This window comes from Eleginops maclovinus, chromosome 10, assembly GCF_036324505.1.
Source record: "Eleginops maclovinus isolate JMC-PN-2008 ecotype Puerto Natales chromosome 10, JC_Emac_rtc_rv5, whole genome shotgun sequence".
NCBI lineage: Eukaryota > Metazoa > Chordata > Actinopteri > Perciformes > Eleginopidae > Eleginops > Eleginops maclovinus.
In genome coordinates, this window is record NC_086358.1 from 1,635,562 (window position 1) to 1,656,564 (window position 21,003).

The following is a 21,003-nucleotide window of genomic DNA, read 5'->3' on the forward strand; positions in this document are numbered from 1 at the left end:
ACGTCTTTTTAATTTGGTTGACCCGTCTCCTAAGAATTCCCCTTAAAACTAAGGAAACAGAATATTAACTTAACATCAAAAAGTTTTAACATTTCAGTTTGAACTAAATATGTTCCTGATTGTGTTTACACATCTCCAATCAGTAAGTGATGACTGGGGTAGATGAGCGTCTTGGTTTCATGTTTTTGTCGGGATAATTTTCCAATATTCAGTCTGACATTTTTCCCCAACTTGAACCCAATGATTGGACCTCACGTCTTCCAAACCTACAGATTATTTAGTCCTCTTCCATAATCTGCTAAGAAATAGGGACGAGTCTCCGCTGTGCTTTCAAACTCTTGGTTGTAGGATAATCAATAAAGCGTTTCCTACTTTTTAATGTTGTTTACCCGGCTCCCAAAAACAACACTGAAAACCTCTTATGAAGCTCCGGGGGTTCAGGGTTAGGCAAACTTTATGGAGCTCTGAATACATTTGTATAGGGATGTAACTGTTCACTAAGAGCCAATACGTATCCAGTGCCGAATGACTGTCCTTTAGACATCTCTTAATATGAAGTGATGTCAGGAATAGACGGGGTCTTGGTTTCATGTTTTTGTTCGAAGCATCAGTCAAGATGATTTCAGTTTTTCCAAAATTCAATATTTCCCAAACTTTAAGCATACGCCCGTACCTCACGTCTTCATTAGCTACAGATTATCTCAGTCTCTTTTTTATAATCTGCTAAATTAATGTTGTGGTTGTCATGCTTCTGAACTCTGGTTTGCAGGATAATCCACACGGTGGCAGTACGTCTTTACCCAGCTCCTCACTATCCCCTTGCAACTAACTGTAAAGCTGATGGTTTCACCAAAGGAAACTTTATTTGTGGCACACTGAATACATTTTTTATCAATATAAGGAACAAGCTGTTCACCTTGAACTAATACGTCTCCAATGCTGGATCTTTGTCTTTGTTTTGACAGCTCGTAACGTTTAGTGATGGTTAGGAAAAGACGGTGGTCTTGGTTTCATGTTTTCAGCTCGAAGCATCAGTCGGGATAATTCCCCTTTTTCCAATTTCCAATCCCCTCCACTGTCTTTCCATAACCCTAACCATCTGTTCCAACCTTAGATCTTATTTAACTGAATTTCTACGGATAACATTTAACGAGAGTCTTTTGGTTTCTTGAGTCTGAAGACGTTGTTTCTGGTCGTCAGTGTTGGTGAGTCCAAAGTGAAAGACATCACAAAGTCGCCCTCCTTATTATGCATGACTTTAAGCATTGATTATTATTTTATGGGCTTTAACTTTGTCGAAATAGTTGCCTGAACTCACGTTAGGCAATCCATTGAGATGCATATCATAAACTGGATTTTTATCAGGCAGCTACGACTGAGAGGTGCATTTGATCAAGTTTGCACAGACTAACGCAATGTTTTCCAGTCTGGTTAGCTGTCCTATTCCCAGAACATGCCTTTGCAGGTCTCAGCTGCACATCTGTAAAGTTTCGTGGCGCCTTGGCTTCCCTTCCTTGAACTTTCCTATTGATCTCATCTGTAAAGACAAGGCAAGACCCACATCAGAAAGACATATTAGCAAATAACTATTAATTGCTTCTGTGGTAGTTCAGTAATTGTTTTCACGACCACAGCTTGCATTGACACACACACACACACACACACACACACAGACACACACATTGACAAGCTGAAAACAATAGCAGTGTCGCAGTAGCGGCTGGTAATCTCAGAGCCGCTAAGTCTTGTTCCCCCTGTTGAAACCTCACTAGCCGCTACAATCCACAAATTTAATTAACGTGTTTGTTGTTCACATTCTCATCATCAATGTCTGGCTGAACCGTAATCCCTGTTTCCCAACGGACGTCAGGTCTTTATCTGCAATAGCCAGGAAAATCCTCAAACACACAGACAGACAGACAGACAGACAGACAGACAGACAGACAGACAGACAGACAGACAGACAGACAGACAGACAGACAGACAGACAGACAGACAGACAGACAGACAGACAGACAGACAGACAGACAGACAGACACACACACACACACACACACACAACCTGTCCTCGGTGCAGTGTGCGTGTAATCAAAGTTTTAGATTTCTGGCAGTGAAGGTGCTCAGGGTTAGGGAACAGTTCAAACTCTGCAGAAAGCGTCTGTCCTCACCTGCTCTATCTCTAGAAACTGGAATGAAACCAAATGCATGAAAAGTGCCGGAGCGTATCGACTGGATGGGGATGAGTGTGTGAGTAGAGACTGTTAAATAGAGGAGAGATGTGTGTGTTGGGTTTCATGTTAGTCAGCAGAAAAAGAGTTGGAGGTTGCCAAGTGTCTAAATTAGTCGACTAAACGCCATCACGCCCAACATTAGCCTCCTTTAGCTTAGCAGTGGAGCCGTGAAGTCATGTAACCGTGCTGTAGTTCCTTTATAGCCCAACATTAGCCTCCTTTAGCTTAGCGGTGGAGACATGAAGTCATGTGACCGTGCTGTAGTTCCTTTATAGCCCAACATTAGCCTCCTTTAGCTTAGCGGTGGAGACATGAAGTCATGTGACCGTGCTGTAGTTCCTTTATAGCCCAACATTAGCCTCCTTTAGCTTAGCGGTGGTGACGTGAAGTCATGTGACCGTGCTGTAGTTCCTTTATAGCCCAACATTAGCCTCCTTTAGCTTAGCGGTGGAGACGTGAAGTCATGTGACCGTGCTGTAGTTCCTTTATAGCCCAACATTAGCCTCCTTTAGCTTAGCGGTGGTGACGTGAAGTCATGTGACTGTGCTGTAGTTCCTTTATAGCCCAACAGTAGCCTCCTTTAGCTTAGCGGTGGTGACGTGAAGTCATGTGACTGTGCTGTAGTTCCTTTATAGCCCAACATTAGCCTCCTTTAGCTTAGCGGTGGTGACGTGAAGTCATGTGACCGTGCTGTAGTTCCTTTATAGCCCAACATTAGCCGCCTTTAGCTTAGCTGGAGGCTTTAAACAGCTAATGATGGACAGAATCCTGGAGGAGGTTTAAGCCATCAGGGTGTTTTCGTAGGACAGCAGCCGCCCCATGCTCCTGCAGCTCTATATGACAGGACTTCAGTGTTTTGGTAGCAATTAACGGAGGTTTGAAGGCCGTTGATTTATTCTCCAGAGGGAAATATCAGTTACTGTTTGCTCACATCTGTCTGTGTGTGTTGGAGGAGTCAGAAAGCATTCCTAAATAAACTGTGACACTGAGCAGAGACCCACAGGAAGCCATCAGAGTCATTCAGTGGCTCAGGGGGAGATGGACATCTACTAATCAGAGGGTTTGTGGTTTGATCCCCACAAGAGTCCTTTTTATCTCCTGTGTTCAGAAAAGAGACTAATGAAGGATTCCATATCTCTGGACAGATCTCTAGATCTCGGTTTCTGATTCTCTCTAGTTGTTGTCCAGTGTTCAGGAGATTCCTCCAGAGACTTTGTTAAAGTTATTGTTGACTAACAGAATATGTTGTGCACACTGTGTCTGAACCTCACAGAGTCTGGAGCGTTTATCCTCACTGTCAGACGGAGTGGAGTTGATGAGTGTTGGAGAATATTCAGAGTCTGCAGAGGAGGATTCATTCTTCCAGGAGAAAACTGTTTGTACGCAGTGGGGACAAAGCAAACTCCTTTGATGTAATGTAGTGAAGTAAATTTACTCAATAGTATTATGGGATACTTGTACTTGTATTTTAGTGTTGTGCTACTTAATACTCCTACTAATTTGAACACCAGTATTGGACTTTTCACTTCGCTACATTTATTTTACAAAATGATTCATTAATCACTTTACAGATTCTAATTAATAGCTTGAATTGAAAATAAATAAACGAAAAATGGGTTAAAATATCCAGCAGTTGTATACACATTAGCTCCACCTTTCCCAGCTGTGATGAACACATTAATGCATACAGAATAATCCACTAATTGAATGGATGTGATTCTAGAGTACTTTGTCTTTTGATAATGTCACAGAGTACCTCCCCCTCCACTGTTCGTGGTCTGGTAATAAGTGACGCATGTTCCCAAACAAATGTGTTATTGACCAGATAATCACAGACCACGCCTTCAGTGACATGTTTCCTCTGAGAGCCTCCAGAGATTCAGCTGCAGCAGGAAGAAGAAAGACGGGTTAAGATGTGCATCATTGTGGAAACCTGAGATCTGACTTTTTCCAATAATCAAGACGCTCTGAGACGACTGTGTATTCTGGTCCAGTGGACTCTGTGCTGCCAACACATAAAAACACAACAACCTAACTTCAGTTGTTTCTGTCGTGCCGTCTACCTCCCACTCCCTCCGCTGATACTTTCATCATCCCTCCCTGTTTATCAGAGGCAGTTCAAAGCACACACACACACACACACACACACACACACACACACACACACACACACACACACACACACACACACACACACACACACACACACACACACACACACACACACACACACACACACACACACACACACTTCCCTCTTTGAATCGAGCATTTGGTGTGTCTCTGAGATGAAGGCAGCAGTCTGCAGGGATTCCTCTGAAGGTCAATGCCGCTCCTTCGTCACCGATGCATTAGCCTCTTCCTCGCTCCCTCTCCTGTCCTCCTCCTAAACTGACTCAGATCCCTCAGGCTGCAGCGGCACTTGTGTTTCTGTTTCTCAGTATGAATATCCTCAGCAGAGTGGCAGTCGAGATGATTTCCCCGAGTCGGTCGAGTGAAGAGGAACTCCAGCTAAAGGTCTCAAACTGAGAGGCGCTTCATGCAGACGGCAGGAAGTGGAGGGTTTTTGCACTGATTAACGGGTTCCCTAACTGAATGCTGTGACACGCACTGTGCGGATTAATGCTGTTGCTGACAGCGTGTTAACTGACTCATTACTGCCAGTCTTAGCCGGGGATTTGTGTGAATTGCCCTTTAAAATCTTCATTACGGGTCATCTAACCAAGTCATGTTTGAGTCGCTCTACTTTTTATTAGTGTCTGTGATGTAACGTGAAGGGAAGCACGTACATGAAGAAAATGTGTCTAAAATGACACACACGCACACACACACACACACACACACACACACACACACACACACACACACACACACACACACACACACACACACACACACACACACACACACGTCTTGTCGTTGTCAATCCCTAATGAGTCTGAAGCTGATCGATATTTATTTGACTCTTCTTGGAAAATCTTTTCCGTCCATCATTTTTACCCCAAACATTTGTAAAAATGAAAAGGTGTAGTGTGTTCCAGAAATATGCACAAAAAAACCCCAATCTACATACTTTGTTGTTTCCTTATTTCTTGCACAGTTGAAGAGGGTTGTAGCTCCTGACTGAGGAAAATAAATCCTGCAAGGAAATGTCTTTTGAATCCAAAGTGAGTTGTACCTCTCCAGACAGATGAGAAAGGAGGTGCTCGCTGAGACCTCGTCTGATGGACTCTTCAGACTAACCTTCATCTCTGCAGAGAAACAGGTCCTCCTGTCCGGACCCAGAGCTCTGCCGTCTGCTGGTTATCACGCAGCTCTGTTTCTCTGACTCAATAGTGAGATTGTGCAGACCCGCTCACAAAATAACAAATGAAGTTGATGAAAAGGTTTGGAGTCATTTTCTTGTCTTGCCTCAATGAACAGCATAACAAAATAAACGTGTCAGGTCAAGCTGAGGTGAAAGTCACAGACTATAACTTCAAGAGGCCCAATTCTGCTCTCCTGCAGTGTGTTCTATAGGTTTTAGTGCATGTCAATGGTCTGCAAAGGCTAAAATCCTGAAATGCCTCCATTGTACTCCTTTGTTTACGTTTGTGACATCACTCTGTAACACCTGACTGGTAAGTGCTCTTACGCATTGTTCGTGATAGGCTAAGGGGCGGGACATCTCTAAGCGGTTGACCAATCACAAACGAGCCGGCCAGCTAACCAATCAGCAGACTGGGCTCAGGTTTCAGACAGAGGGTGAAAAGAGAAAATAAAGAGCTTTCTGAACGTTAAACATGGAGACATGTCCCAGGGGAGACAGAGATGTGTGCTCCGTGCTTCCCCGGGGTATAGATGTCCCAAAGCACAGTAATATTGACCTGAAAAGCTTTTTGATTAATAAAACGTTTCCACCACCAGTGTCATCACTTCAGCCGAGAGCCCTTCAGAGTCTTCACATCAACACTTCAGACTCGCTGACAGCTCAACTGCATTACACGGCAATTTTCCTACGTCTGACTGACTCTGCTTTAATCTGTTATTCTATAAATGACAGCTAATACTTGTCTGCTCTCATGCTGCGTTCATCTCTCCCTGACACTTGAACAGCCTCCAGCTCTTTCCTGCAAATATTAATTTGACTTCATCCGACACCAAGAATAGTAAGTCTACACCTAAGAAGGGAGGTGTTCTCGAGCTCTTGAATCATTAGGATAAGGGCGTTTCAACCAGCCAATCTGTGCTTCATTGACATAAACAAAAGTGTAAAATAAACCGAACTTTCGCTCTGAATAGAACAATTGAAACTATTGAAAATGCTTGAACACAGCACACCTTGGATTACTTCTGAATGTTCCCTTTCTTCCTTAAAAACCACAAACCAGTGTCTCTGAGTGTAAACATGTCCCTTTATTTCCCAAATTACTTTAATTAGGATTATTTTTTATAATTGAGATGTTTTTCCTAATAGGACTTGATGTTGTCATGCATGAGGCTATTTTTAAATATCATTCTGTGTAGTCTGTCCTCAGCCAATTCCAATTACAGGGAAAATGAATGCATTTAAAAATATAAATGCACTTCATTTATTTATTGATTTTATTGAGAATTTTTATCTTATCTTCATTTTTTCTTACCTCTGTGAAGTGTCTTTGAGCGCCTGATAAATACAATATGTTATGGTTGTAATTGAGTCGTTGCACACCCTACATGCACAAAACATCTGAATTATTATTTGGTGAAACTCCAGAGCATGGTACAATCCAGATCCTCGTGCCATATGAGCAGAGCTTCAGTCCCACCTTAAGAGGAACATTTAAACCCCTCATTCGTCTCGTTCTGCAGAACTAAGAGGACTTTCTTCTGCATGCATCTGCCAAACACTGGTATTGTGTCATTCCTCTCTTGCACGGTTGAGTTACGTCATTTTTTTTCGAGCCCTGCAGACGAGGAGGAGGACAGATATTTGGACGCCATCATTCATCCTCATTTGTTTCAGTGAGACGGATGAAGAGGAGAGAAACAAGACATCTGAAATAAAGACGGAGATGTCTGAAAACAAAACATGCTGATGATATTTAGGATGACTTGCTGTCAGGAAAGGGAATATAAAGAGACACGTGAGAGGGAAGCAGACTGTGATGGGAGAGAAACCTGAAACACTGAGGGAGGGAAACGTGATGAAATGTGTGTTTGTTCCAGACGATTCATCTGGTTATTTTAAGGACAGAAGTGTGGGTTGGAAATGTCTGGAGCGTTATTTAATCAGTAGATTGGTTACACATGTCGAGACGACTTCCAAACAAAGTTAGGATTTCTAAATGTCCCAACAGTCTTGCATGAAAAAGCACGTTTGAATTCCTCAGTCGAAACTCGTTTGGCTCTTTCGTTCATTTGCATACCACCCTTAAAGAGTGTTCACTTCTGAATGAGATGCTTATGTACTTAATCTGTTGGCTTTGTCTGAATAAATAAGCAGCAGGAGCTCTTTAAAGGTGTCATTATGGATGTTAAATGCTCAAATTATTATTATAATTCCCAGGAGCCTCAGGGGTTCTCCTCGTCTCCTGCAGAGGTGTTCATAATTACAACATTTGAATTATTTTGCGTAACAGTCAGCACAAATATTTACACAAACTCCAGCAGGTATAGAGCCTGATCACTGCCAATAGAGATGTCTTAGGATTTGTGTTTTTATGACTGCAACTATTCCCTCTAGAAGCCATTTAAAGGTGTTTTAAATTGGGACTGTTTCATAAAATACTGGTCGGATGAAGTTGATAAAAGTGGTGTTGGAAACTGAAATCTACCTGTTCCTGTCGTAGAGTCTCTGAGATATTCAGCCGATGAAACCTGCAGGAGAGAGTCGGCTGTTCCTCGTTTCTCCACTTATGGGAATAAATCAGACTTCTCAAAGCTCCCTCTGGAGCCGAAAGGCTTAATGCAACATGTTCCCCCTACAGTTTATGCATCCATCAGCTTTATTATACCGTGAAATATGTAAAATCAGGGACTTTGTATTCGCCTTGGCTCGGGCTGAATGTGAGACTCACTCATTCATCCATTCACTGAGCTATAGAGAAGAGATTATGGTCACCAGGTTTACATTGAAATAAGCTCTGCAAGGTGTGTGTTTATATTATAACTGAGTCTGACTTTAACTTCTGCTATTAATAATGTTAAAGGAACAATCAGCTTTATTTATTTGATTATTTTCTAACCAGGTTTCACGCTGTTTTCCTCTTTAATAACCCTAACAGTTAGTACATATTCAAATCTAATTCTGTTTTTGATTTAATAATCTGCTACTACTTTGCACATTTGTAAAATGCATGCATTAAATGTCTTATTTTTATGTTTTTTAGTAGTAAATTGATTTATTACAAGTCATTCTGTTAAGGGTGTTGTGAAGCTGAAGAAGTGCCTGGCTAATTGGACTGTACCATTCCCCTCAAACCTTGAGGGGTGTTTAAAGAGGCCACTTTATCTAAGTCACTGAACTTTAAATAATTCCCCTTTTTTTTCATTCTAATTGATTTTATTACCCATCCTTCAAACGATATATATATTTTGGGTAAATAAAACCTCTATTTTTGCACCCTTTACCTGCATCCCTAGCTTGTGCGTACCCTGGTCCTTCACTGGATAGAAACTCCTTAAATATAAATCATTTGACTGTTTTTATGTATATTTATTTATTTTGATTTATGTTTTTAACCATATGGGACACAGGCCCTTATCCCCAGAAGGATTCATTAAAACATTAACTGTGAAATCACTTTTAAATTGTAGTTTTCTTAAACTCTCCACTTCTTGTCCATTGATTTGCATTACGACCCTTCGGTAGTGCTTCTGAGAACCCAAAATGAATACATTTCTCGGACAATGAAAGCACTTAACGCGTGTTTTTAAAAACCCAAACTCAGTTTAATGACTTGTTTTTTTTATATATATATTTATATATTATTCCTACAAATACATGGTTTTCAGCACTTTGAAAAACGTTCACTTTCCTCAGTAAACCAAGAAAGCTAGAAATATCCTACAGTGAAAAAAAAAATGGACAAAGACAAACGAGATCACACATGAACAGAACGATCGAAACGAAATGAAAAAACAACATCCTGTACAAACACTATGGCCCAATAATTTAAGAAAATAGTGTCTCTAAAACGTTCATATTGCTTTGTACCTCCACTGTGTGTCGCCGGGCGGATTTAAACATGGCGCCCAACGCGGGGGGGGCAGGGGGGGGCCCGTGTCCCTGTGGAGGTCACGGGGTCGCCGAAGAGACAAACAGTCGTGTGTGTGTTCGCGTCGTCTCTTCTTCTGTGGTTGTTTTGGCAGTAACATTACAAAGACAAAGGATGGTCACATGACTACAGTACTTCACCAAGGGGGAGGGGGGGGAAGGGGGGGTCCCCGCTGTTGCTGTACCACTGTTACTCTCTACAGCAGTGGTTCCCAACCTGGTCTGTCTCTTGAACCCCTAACGACTACGTTCTCCTTCTATTTAACCCAGGTGCTCATTAAATAAAATCCCACTTCACATTTACACTTCTTTTGAGGTCAAAAACGACTAACTTCTAGCAGTTTTCTACTTCCTGTTTAACCTTTGTGTTGTCTTCCCATCATCTGTACAACCTTTGTCCTGGTTTGTCTGCCTTTAAAACATATAGATTTAAAACCCAAATCTTGGTTACACCTTTTAAACCAATTTAATTCCAATTAATTAATTAATTACTACTTAAATTTACTGTCAAATAAAATCTACAACATATTTAAAAATAGGTAAAAACTGAATAATTATTTCGACCATGTTTAAGGGTTTTATGGATTCATCCCAGATTTCTTCATGAATTACAGCTAAAGTAATACAGCATGAGGCGCTAACGTCACTTCCCGCCAAGAGTAAGCCCCGCCCACTTTCCGGTGAAAATCCTGCATTAGAATAAAAGTGTCTTCAGGTCTTAAATCTGCTGAGTCATATATTGCACCTCCAACAACAAATAGATCCAGAGCTCCGGTTCCTTTACTTCCTCTCCAGAAAAAAGGAGAGTAAAGAAAGGATCAGAAATCTCAGTCTCAGTGTCAGCCTGCTGCCTGCCACTCGTCCCCCGCAGACCCACCGAACATCCACCCCCTATTTATTCTCCGTAAGCTGTCTCTGCCGTCTGACCAGACACCTGACCCCATCTCCATATCTCTGGACTCAGTAAACCCTTTCTGACCAACAGAGAGATTGATTCCTGGCATCACTTCAGCAAAATCAGCATTTTGGGTTAAGCATGTTTTATGTTGTTGTTGTGGAAATAAACTGCAGTCCCCAATCTGTCCCCGTACCCCCTCAAGCCCCCCTAGGGGTCCCTGTACCCCCCTGTTGGGAACCACTGCTCTACAGCATCATCACTAGAACTAGAACCAAAGACACACAGTGTGCATCGTGTGTGTGTGTGTGTGTGTGTGTGTGTGTGTGTGTGTGTGTGTGTGTGTGTGTGTGTGTGTGTGTGTGTGTGTGTGTGTGTCAGTGCTCAGAGCTTGTCTTCCCTGGGGGGCGTCAGTAGCTTTGTGGCGCCTCCCTCCTGTACAGACCCCTCGCCCCCCACCCCGAGGTCAAAGGAGTCACTAGAGGGTGCCCTCCGCCTCAGAAAGGTGTCCCGGCTGGGCAGAGGGGGAGGTAACCCTAACCCTCCCCCCACCATAACCACACCTGGGGGGTAAAGTCCGGATTCGTCGGTGGGGGGGTCCACGGAGATGCAGGGTGGACTCATCTTCTTCTTGCGGCGCTGTGGCGACGGCTGGATCTGCGAGACGAAGCTGGAGGAGGGGCTGCGGCGGGGGCTCGACTCCCCCGACGAGCAGACCTCCGTGGGGTAGTCGAGCCAGGAGTAGGGGCGGGGGAGGCGAGGGGGGGGCACGCTGCAGCCCTGCGTCGTGTCCGCGCTGTGAAACCTCTTCAGCTGCCTCGCCCGGACGAAGCCGTCGCAGTTGTCCGGCACCACGTCACCCCCTCCCCCTCGGGTGAGGAGCGACACCTCCAGATCCTCCTGGGGGGGGTGAGGCCTGGCCGGTAAAAGTGGAGGGGACAACGACGAGGAAGGGGAGGTGGTGGGTGAGAGGGGGAGGCCTAAGTTTACAAGTCCCTCAGCGCTCCCCCCTCCGTCGGGACACAGCGCCTCCTGAGAGTCAGTCGAGACTGCAACCTGGAGGTGGGGGGGGATAAATGTTCAGTGATGGGGGAGATGAAAGGGGGAGACGAGTTAGTGTGAGGATGAGGATGAGAAGCAGGGGTGAGGGTCAGAGTTCACGGTGGTTTCCCAGAATCCTCTCTGTTCTGATCAGGGTTGCATTGAAGTTGCATCACTCTGATTTATAACACGTCTAAAGTAAAGGTTCACAAAGTCTGTTTGTGTGTATTGATGAACTCTGCAGTGCTTCCGTTCATTCCTTCCTGTCTCTATAACTCATACATGATTATTATTTTTACGCCGTGGAGTCAGAAAGAGTTTGGAAGTCCTGATCTAAATAAAGAGAAGCCTCTTTGAGACTGAAGTAGAGCACGGGACATCCGGAGCACTGAAAATGTTTCCGCATTTATCTAGATTATTTTTCTAAGGTCAGAGAATATGTTTATCTGTTTTAACTTGCCATGTCCGACAGATACGGATATTCCCTGAGAGTCTAATTTGACAAAAATGTTTTGTTTTTTAAAGATTGAAAAAATTAAGAATAGATTCGGTTATTTTTACTTCATGCGTCCGAAATTGATTGGAAGTTGTGTTATGATAAACAAAGTGTTTTTTTACCATAGTTTAAATATGAAGTGCAGAGCAACTTTTTATTTATAGACACAGAAAAATGAACCAAAGAAAAACAATTCAGTTCAGATTATTTCTCTCAGCTGTCTCTCAGGAGCTTCCAGACTGAAAGATATATATATTTAATCACAGTATTATACATTAGTCTTGAGGAGATCTTTAAGAGAGTGTACGGACTACAAAATCTCCATTAAAGCTCTTAAGATAACAACTTCCTTTTATCCGAAAGGTTTCCGTAACTTCTTTAATGAGTAATTTCAGAGGTGATAAAAGAGTGTGTAAAAGTCTCTATTTAATATGCATGTTGATCAGAAATGCACCTTTACATCACTGTAATTTAATACATAAAGCCTAGTGGCATTTTCCCTGACATTCATCTAATAAATCAGCGTAAGTTAAAGGACATTTCAAAGTAAAACCAGCTTCTGTTTCATCAGGAGAGTGAACGCTGCATGTTGTTTTATGGACTGAAGGACTCGGCTGCACGGTGAACTCTGAACCAGACCACTTGACCCCCTGACCGCTGACCCCTCCCACTTAAATCCTGCAGAATTTACGACCCAGATCTTATCGTTTTCCTGCCGTCTGAACAGAAAGCATGTACAGTGTGAGAGGTCAGAGGTCAGAGGGTGAACAGAACATGTCTCTACTGAAGGAGAGGAGGGTTTAGAAGCTCAATGGTGGCTAAAAAGCATCAGAAATCAGATATAAATGCATTAAATCAGGTCAAATAAAGTGTGTGGAGATGAGGAAGCAGGGCATGCATGAGTTTTAGAGCGAGCAGCACTTTAAGAGATGTCTGAATCCATAGGTTTCCCTGCATGAGCCTGAATAGTGGAACCACAGCGACACCTAGTGGCCACATCAATACTACACCAAGCACCTAACACACATCACCCTGTCACTGTACTTTCTATAAAGCAAGGTGAGTGCAATGGCTAGCAGAGGTGGAGGAAGTACACTTTACTTTGATACCACACTGAGAAAATACTCTGCAGCAAGTAGAAGCATTGAAACATGTCGGTAAACTTTGTGAGCGTTTTTGGGGAAAATGTGCTGAAAGTATTAGCAGTAAAAGACACATTTTGGAAATATGTCCCATGTAAATGTTATGTGAATAATATATGATTAGATGATCACTTTTACATTTATAGACGATGCTGGCCTGTAAAAGCAGTGGAAAAAAAGCGAAAAGTTTTATTGAAATTTGCCAGAAAATGACTTCAACAAACCTAAATGGTGCTTTTATTGTGAAATTCCTCTTATATGTATTAGATTTCTTAGTGAAAATAGTGAAAAATGGTTTTGCAATTACCCGGATACCAACCTTCTCACATTTTAAAAGTCAAACTCATGTCTGTTTAAATGTGAAAATGACATAAACAAACATATAATGTGCTCTTATTTTGAAATTCTTTATGTGTTTTCTGTGCAGAAATCCTAATCCTCAAGCTGGAAGGTAAATATAGCAGAGGAAAAAGTGTTGAAGTTGAATTTGAAAGTACTCAAGTAATGTACAAATACCTCAGATGTGTAATAAAGAACAGTACTGTGGCAAGAGTACTTCCACCTCTGATAGCTCCTGCACCCTGGAAACCCCTCTGCACCTAAAAGCACTAAATCTAATTATAGAAAAATCACAGGTGCATCTACTCTGTCCTGCAGCATCCCCTGAGTTCTATAGGTTGTAATATGGTAAGTGCAATGCATTGTGGGTAGCAAAATAACACCTTAGTCGGGATCTAACACATCCTACCACGAGGAAGCTTACGTTGCTATGCTACTCTTGAATGAAAGCGGAGACACATGGATGAATTCAAGGTGTTCTCCTCGACTGAAATACCTTTTGGAGACCTTTAGACGCTTTGTGGCTGATGGTGAGCAGGAGAAGATGAGTGAAGAAGAAGGAAGGCAGGGAAGTGTGTGTGTGTGTGTGTGTGTGTGTGTGTGTGTGTGTGTGTGTGTGTGTGTGTGTGTGTGTGTGTGTGTGTGTGTGTGTGTGTGTGTGTGTGTGTGTGTGTGTGTGTGTGTGTGTGTGTGAAGATGAGCATGGAGTGTGTGTGTTTCTGAAAGGCCCGGTGGTTTTCTTTAAAGTCTGCAGTTTCAGAAACAGGAGTATCTGTGTTTGTGCAGCAGCTCGGGGTCGGGGGGCTTCTGGGCCCAACTGAGCTGAGGTCAGAGAGGACAGAAACCATGTGGAGGATGATCAAAAGATAAAGAGACAGGAAGAAGGGAGGAAGACGAAGGAGGAAGAAGAGTGAGAGTGTTTAGAGCATGCAACATGGATAAAGACTGAAGACAAAGCTCTCTGCAGCAGCGCCACTTTAGCATTAGCTCTAATCACAGAGTTTATACGGAGACCCATATCACCATATCACCATATCATCATATCACCATATCCAGGAAGAATAACCAAAAACACTTAAAATAATAGAAAATAAATTCTATTTTAAGTACAAAAATAGTGATCTGACTGACCTTGTGATCCCCATTTATTTCATGGATAAAAAAAACGTTTTATTATTATTTTAGTTTTTTATATTTTGGTTATAATTATTATTTATATTATTAATCCCTATTATTAGTTTTTTAATTTGAATAATTCTCTCCTCTCTTCCTCCTCCTCCTCCTCATTATAAAATATTTTTAGTAATCTTATAAAATGCATCACCAGATTTCTCTCTTGCCTCTCAGGGCTTCCTCTCACAGTGCAGCCACAGACACAGGGGAGTGTACAGTGATGATCTGACACAGTGTGTGTGTGTGTGTGTGTGTGTGTGTCGTAGTCACCTGTCTGCGGAGCGTGCGGCTGAGTGTGTGTGTGCGTCTGGGGGGGGGCAGGCGGGGTATACACTCCGAGTCGGAGAGGCTGTGGGGGCTGATGGGTCTGAAGAAATCTGCAGGGACCGTCAGCTGGGAGCGCTCCTCCGGCTGGGAGCAAACCGAGCCTCTGGAGCCTGGACACAGGAGGGGGGGGGGGGGGTGTAATAGAGCTGTGATAGGGGTGTACTCATGTGTGAGGAGTAGGAGTAATAACAGGGATTTATGGGAATAAAAGGGGATGTAATGCATGTGAAAAGGCTGCATTACAGTGTAATATTGGTGTATTAATGTGGGTTTAACAACAGTGTAATCACAGTGTAATCACAGTGTAATCACAGTGTAATCACAGTGTAATCACAGTGTAATCACAGTGCTATCACAGTGCTATCACAGTGTAATCACAGTGTAATCACAGTGTAATCACAGTGTAATTACAGTGTAATCACAGTGTAGTCACAGTGTAATCACAGTGTAATCACAGTGTAATCACAGTGTAATCACAGTGTAATTACAGTGTTATCACAGTGTTATCACAGTGTAATCAGAGTGTAATCACAGTGTAATCACAGTGTAATCACAGTGTAATCACAGTGTAATCACAGTGTTATCACAGTGTAATCAGAGTGTAATCACAGTGTAATCACAGTGTAATTACAGTGTAATCACAGTGTAGTCACAGTGTAATCACAGTGTAATCACAGTGTAATCACAGTGTAATCACAGTGTAATCACAGTGTAATCACAGTGTAATCACAGTGTTATCACAGTGTAATTACAGTGTAATTACAGTGTAATCACAGTGTAGTCACAGTGTAATCACAGTGTAATCACAGTGTAATCACAGTGTAATCACAGTGTAATTACAGTGTTATCACAGTGTAATCACAGTGTTATCACAGTGTAATTACAGTGTTATCACAGTGTAATCACAGTGTAATCACAGTGTAATCACAGTGTAATCACAGTGTAATTACAGTGTTATCACAGTGTAATCACAGTGTTATCACAGTGTAATTACAGTGTTATCACAGTGTAATCACAGTGTTATCACAGTGTAATCACAGTGTAATCACAGTGTAATCACAGTGTAATCACAGTGTAATCACAGTGTAATCACAGTGTTATCACAGTGTTATCACAGTGTAATTACAGTGTTATCACAGTGTAATCACAGTGTAGTCACAGTGTAATCACAGTGTAATCACAGTGTAATCACAGTGTAATCACAGTGTTATCACAGTGTAATCACAGTGTAATCAGAGTGTAATCACAGTGTAATTACAGTGTAATTACAGTGTAATCACAGTGTAATCACAGTGTAATCACAGTGTAATCAGAGTGTAATCAGAGTGTAATCACAGTGTAATCACAGTGTAATCACAGTGTAATCACAGTGTAATCACAGTGTAGTCACAGTGTAATCACAGTGTTATCACAGTGTAATTACACTGTGACTACATTGTGTAATCACAGTGTTATCACAGTGTAATTACACTGTGACTACACTGTGTAATTACAGTGTAATCACAGTGTAATCACAGTGTTATCACAGTGTAATCACAGTGTAATCACAGTGTAATCACAGTGTAATCACAGTGTAGTCACAGTGTAATTACACTGTGACTACACTGTGTAATTACAGTGTAATCAGAGTGTAATCACAGTGTAATTACAGTGTTATCACAGTGTAATTACAGTGTAATCACAGTGTAATCACAGTGTAATCAGAGTGTAATCACAGTGTAATCACAGTGTAATTACAGTGTAATTACAGTGTAATCAGAGTGTAATCACAGTGTAATCACAGTGTAATTACAGTGTAATCACAGTGTAATCACAGTGTAATCACAGTGTAATCAGAGTGTAATCACAGTGTAATCACAGTGTAATCACAGTGTAATCACAGTGTTATCACAGTGTAATTACAGTGTTATCACAGTGTAATCACAGTGTAATTACAGTGTAATCACAGTGTAATCACAGTGTTATCACAGTGTTATCACAGTGTAATCACAGTGTAATCACAGTGTAATTACAGTGTAATCACAGTGTAATCACAGTGTAATCACAGTGTAATCACAGTGTAATCACAGTGTAATCACAGTGTAGTCACAGTGTAATCACAGTGTAATCACAGTGTAGTCACAGTGTAATCACAGTGTAATCACAGTGTAATCACAGTGTAATCACAGTGTAATCAGAGTGTAGTCACAGTGTAATCAGAGTGTAATCAGAGTGTAATCACAGTGTAATCAGAGTGTAATCACAGTGTAATCACAGTGTAATCACAGTGTAGTCACAGTGTAATCACAGTGTAATCACAGTGTAATCACAGTGTAATCACAGTGTAATCACAGTGTAATCACAGTGTAATCATCAGCAGTAAACAGAACACAATTCTTCAGCTGTTTAGTCACACGTGCTGGTTTCCATTTAATTGTGACACCTATTTTAAACTCTGTACCTGATTGAGCCCTGTAGGGGTCCACTGTGTGCTGGGACCCCTGGTTCTGTGCTATGAGCTGATCCGGAGCGGGGGCCGTGTTTTCGAACATGTAGCTGTCGTTGGGCAGCGAGTGTGTACGGACCACCGCCGGCTTCCTGACGCTCAGCAGGTTCTCCTCCAGCGGCTCCCCGGGGTCCAGCTGCTCTGACTGGGGGAGAGAGAGGGGGGAGGGTCAGGGGTCTTTTTACTTGATTTAAAGAGGCAGAACAGAGACGGGAGCTTTGCACAGAGCTGCCACAGATCACAGAGTAAGACAGGGGGAAACGTCCCGGTGATTTAAAGGGTTCTCTGTGATCGTGTGTCAGCTCAGGCCTACCATCATCACCGTCACAGCCGGACCACAGGACAACTCAGAGACACTACTACACCATCAGAGGACTCACATGGAAAGCACGGAGGAAAGAGACAGAAACACAAAGTAAAGAAGGAAGGAAAACTAGGTTATAAGCACATAAAGGAGAGAGGACTGCAGACGACGAGGCTCTACTCTACTGCACATCAGGCTGGAGAAGTGGAATGAGAAGAGCAAGAAGGAGGAAGATGGTTAGATTTCCCACGGTCTTTCAACGCCCCTTTACCTCCTCATTACTGGTGGATAACTGAACCAAACTCACACACAGAAAGTCCCTACATATATACACATGTTTGCACACACTTTATTTGTAATTAAATATAAAATATGGTTACAGAAAAAGGACTTACTTGATCTCTGCACCCTCTCTATATCACTATGATATCAACATTACATCCGTAATACATTAAATACAGAGGCTGCAGAGCTGGAGAATTTTCGGGGAAAATGTGAGATCGTTATATTTTGGTATATTTTATTTGTATTTAATTTGTGATTTTGTGATTCTAGAATTTACATAGAATCCATGACATCTTCTAAATGAATAAATTAGAAAATGCTTTAAAATGTAACAAAGCATTCAGACAGTGTGAGTGTGTTCTGTCCACATAATGGTTCTTGATCGGTTTCCACTACTGCTCTTCATTGTTGTTTCTCTGTCCCTTAATAATCCCATTTACATCGATTTCATGTCTCATGTTGGCCGAGTTTCTGCGTCTCTGAGACAAGGTGACAGGGACCTCTCTGTGGGGGTCATGTGACCGCAGCGGAGTGATGTGATCATTAAAGAGCTGCCTGTTAATTACCCTCCGACTCTCAGCTGACATTCAAGTCTCTTTCAATTTAGCGGGAAGACCTCCTTCCTCTGGGACGGGGTTTCATAGAGGGAAGTAAGGATGGATCCTGATGAGGACTCGTCCTTATAGAGACAAAGGACGCTAACCTTCCAGAAAGTTCCTTATTTTAAAGACGTTTTAGTGTGCATTATGACCATTTTGTAAAAGCAGATTAAAGTCCTTTAAAGCAGGGGGGGAATTAGCCGCTTAGCTTCCTTAGCATCCAGTTGTTTTGCAACCTAAGCCTGTGGGAGCAGTGGGGGGACAAGAGGCTTTGGAAGAGCCCTGGGAGAGGAAACACTACACACTACTGCAGAGAGGAAGAGGAGGAAGAGGATGGACAGAGGAGGAAGAGGAGCCATCAGTACATTGCACTCCTGACTGGATATAAAGAAGGGGTTAGAGTCTCCGGGGCCCGAGTCGTCGGTCAGATTTAGGGACGAGGATTTCTCCGAGGCCAGAGACAGAGCTTCCATCTCCGCTAGAGGAATCTACAGCAGGAGACAGCGGCTGGTGAGCAGAGAAACACACACACACACACACACACACTCCGAGAAACACACAATGATAAGGACGGTAAACTCAGATTTAAGAGCTGTTTGAAACAACAGGTAGAGAACTGGAAGTGTGATCAGAGCAAAGAGAGAGACAGAGGGGAAGTTTAGGACCTTTAGACTTTTAATGTCTAAAATAAAACACTCTCACTGAAATGCATAATCACACTCTGATGTTTCAACCTAAGTTATAACGTTCATTGACAAAAAACCTCATTGCTTTTCTACATCAGTTCCTTTTGACGTTAATCTCAGAGAGTACATATTTTTGTCTTTATGACTTAAACTAAGATATTTTGTATTTTTTAACCAACATTTTAGTCATGTATTAGTCATTAAAGCCACCACTCAAATCTCAGAAAATATATTAGATTTTTCTCTTAAATCCACGACTTTAATCTTGGAAGTTCTTCATGTTTTCCCAGCTTTAACCTCCTTTCCTGGCTCCATAGTTTAATTGATTTTTAACCACAGAGTCCGTATTGCTGTCGTGCAAAAAAGCAAACAGGAAGTGGGAAAATGTATATTGTGAGGTGCATTAATTTCAAAGTTACGGAGGCTTCATGTCTAACAAAACTCCTCTGAATGGCTGTCGTAGTTTGGAGAACATCACAGAGTTTAGAGACGGTTTGGCAGAGTTTCACAGCCTCAGGCGTTTGTGGTTCCTGTAAGAGGAGGCTGCTGCCTTCTACCTGCTACACAGGGGAAAGGATTTCTGACAGGCGAGCGGGACATCCCAGCAAGAGGAGACACAACTCCATGGAAAGAGATGGCCTGTGATGTCTAATAACGAAATCTCAGACCCGTTCAAAGCTTTCAGAGGACGGGGTTCTGCTATGCTAACGTCATTAGCTAACAGTTGCATATCAGTGAGAGTAAAGAGGCTCCAGGACGCATCATTCAGCAACACAGCGATCTATAGCTCATCGATTCATTCGTGAGTCTGCAGAATCTTGTTGCACAGTGTGAACTTCTTGTTTTAGGCGAAGTAGATCTGCACATTTATAAAAAAAACGTGCGGATATACCGTGCATTATGTACACACAGACTGACAGAGGAGGAGACCGTCCGCTGTGAGGCTGCAGACCTTCACAGAGCGAGTGAAGACGTCACGTCGATGGGCAACGACTGAAAGTGAACAGAGTGAAGGAATGCCACCAGGCTGCACGACATGTACCGAACTCTGCAAGCTCTGCCATGAGTCTGAGGCAACTCATTATGCAGCGTGTGCCCAGAGTCTGTCTGTACTGTGTCGCCAACAAGGCCTTCTTACTCATCCTTAATCCGCTGATGCATTTTTGATTTTGGATGCCAGAAGTGGTGAGATAATTTCACCTGTTTTTAGTACAAATCACTTCTATATAAGAGTCAACAAAGCTCATTTGCAGGCTGTATTGAAAGGGTCAGTGCACCTGAATTAGGTGAACGCATATTCTTAAGTTATCTCCAGCTGTGGCTTTTTGAAAATGAAAAAATACAAACGTTAAAAATCTGTAAAATATACAATATTTCTCTTTCAACGTGATTTTGTGTAGAAATGTGCTGCATTTACCCCGATAAATGTCTGAAATGGAGGAGGTTAGTCATGATTATTATTCTGGAGATTGTTATTGACCTTTTTGTCGCTGCTGTGCTTTCTGGGCTGGGGGGGCAGGGCGTAGAAGTGGCAGATAGAGCCGGAGAGATTATCCATCAAACTCAACTCCGTCTCCGCTGAGCTCTGAACCACCAGAGACACCGAGTCAAACTGCGCCTCCCGCTGGTCACACTGAGAGGATGCAGGGAGGAGTAGGAGGAGGAGGAGGAGGAGGAGACAGAGACAGGTGGATGAAAGAGAGAAAGGGAGGAACAGACAGTCCATCAGGTGGAAACACACAGATATATGAACAGATATAAGA

At 42.4% G+C, this 21,003-nt stretch overlaps 1 protein-coding gene across 1 annotated transcript in view; it reads right to left on the reverse strand.

Moving 5' to 3' along the window:
• Positions 1-9,119: 9,119 nt before the first annotated feature.
• cacna1g (calcium channel, voltage-dependent, T type, alpha 1G subunit) overlaps positions 9,120-21,003 on the reverse strand; it is a 135,781-nt gene continuing 123,897 nt past the window's right edge. Inside the window, 4 exon segments of the mRNA XM_063893793.1 lie at positions 9,120-11,419; positions 14,825-14,991; positions 17,322-17,511; positions 20,721-20,873. Coding sequence (XP_063749863.1) covers positions 10,748-11,419; positions 14,825-14,991; positions 17,322-17,511; positions 20,721-20,873 — 1,182 coding nt within the window. The 3' untranslated portion in view covers positions 9,120-10,747.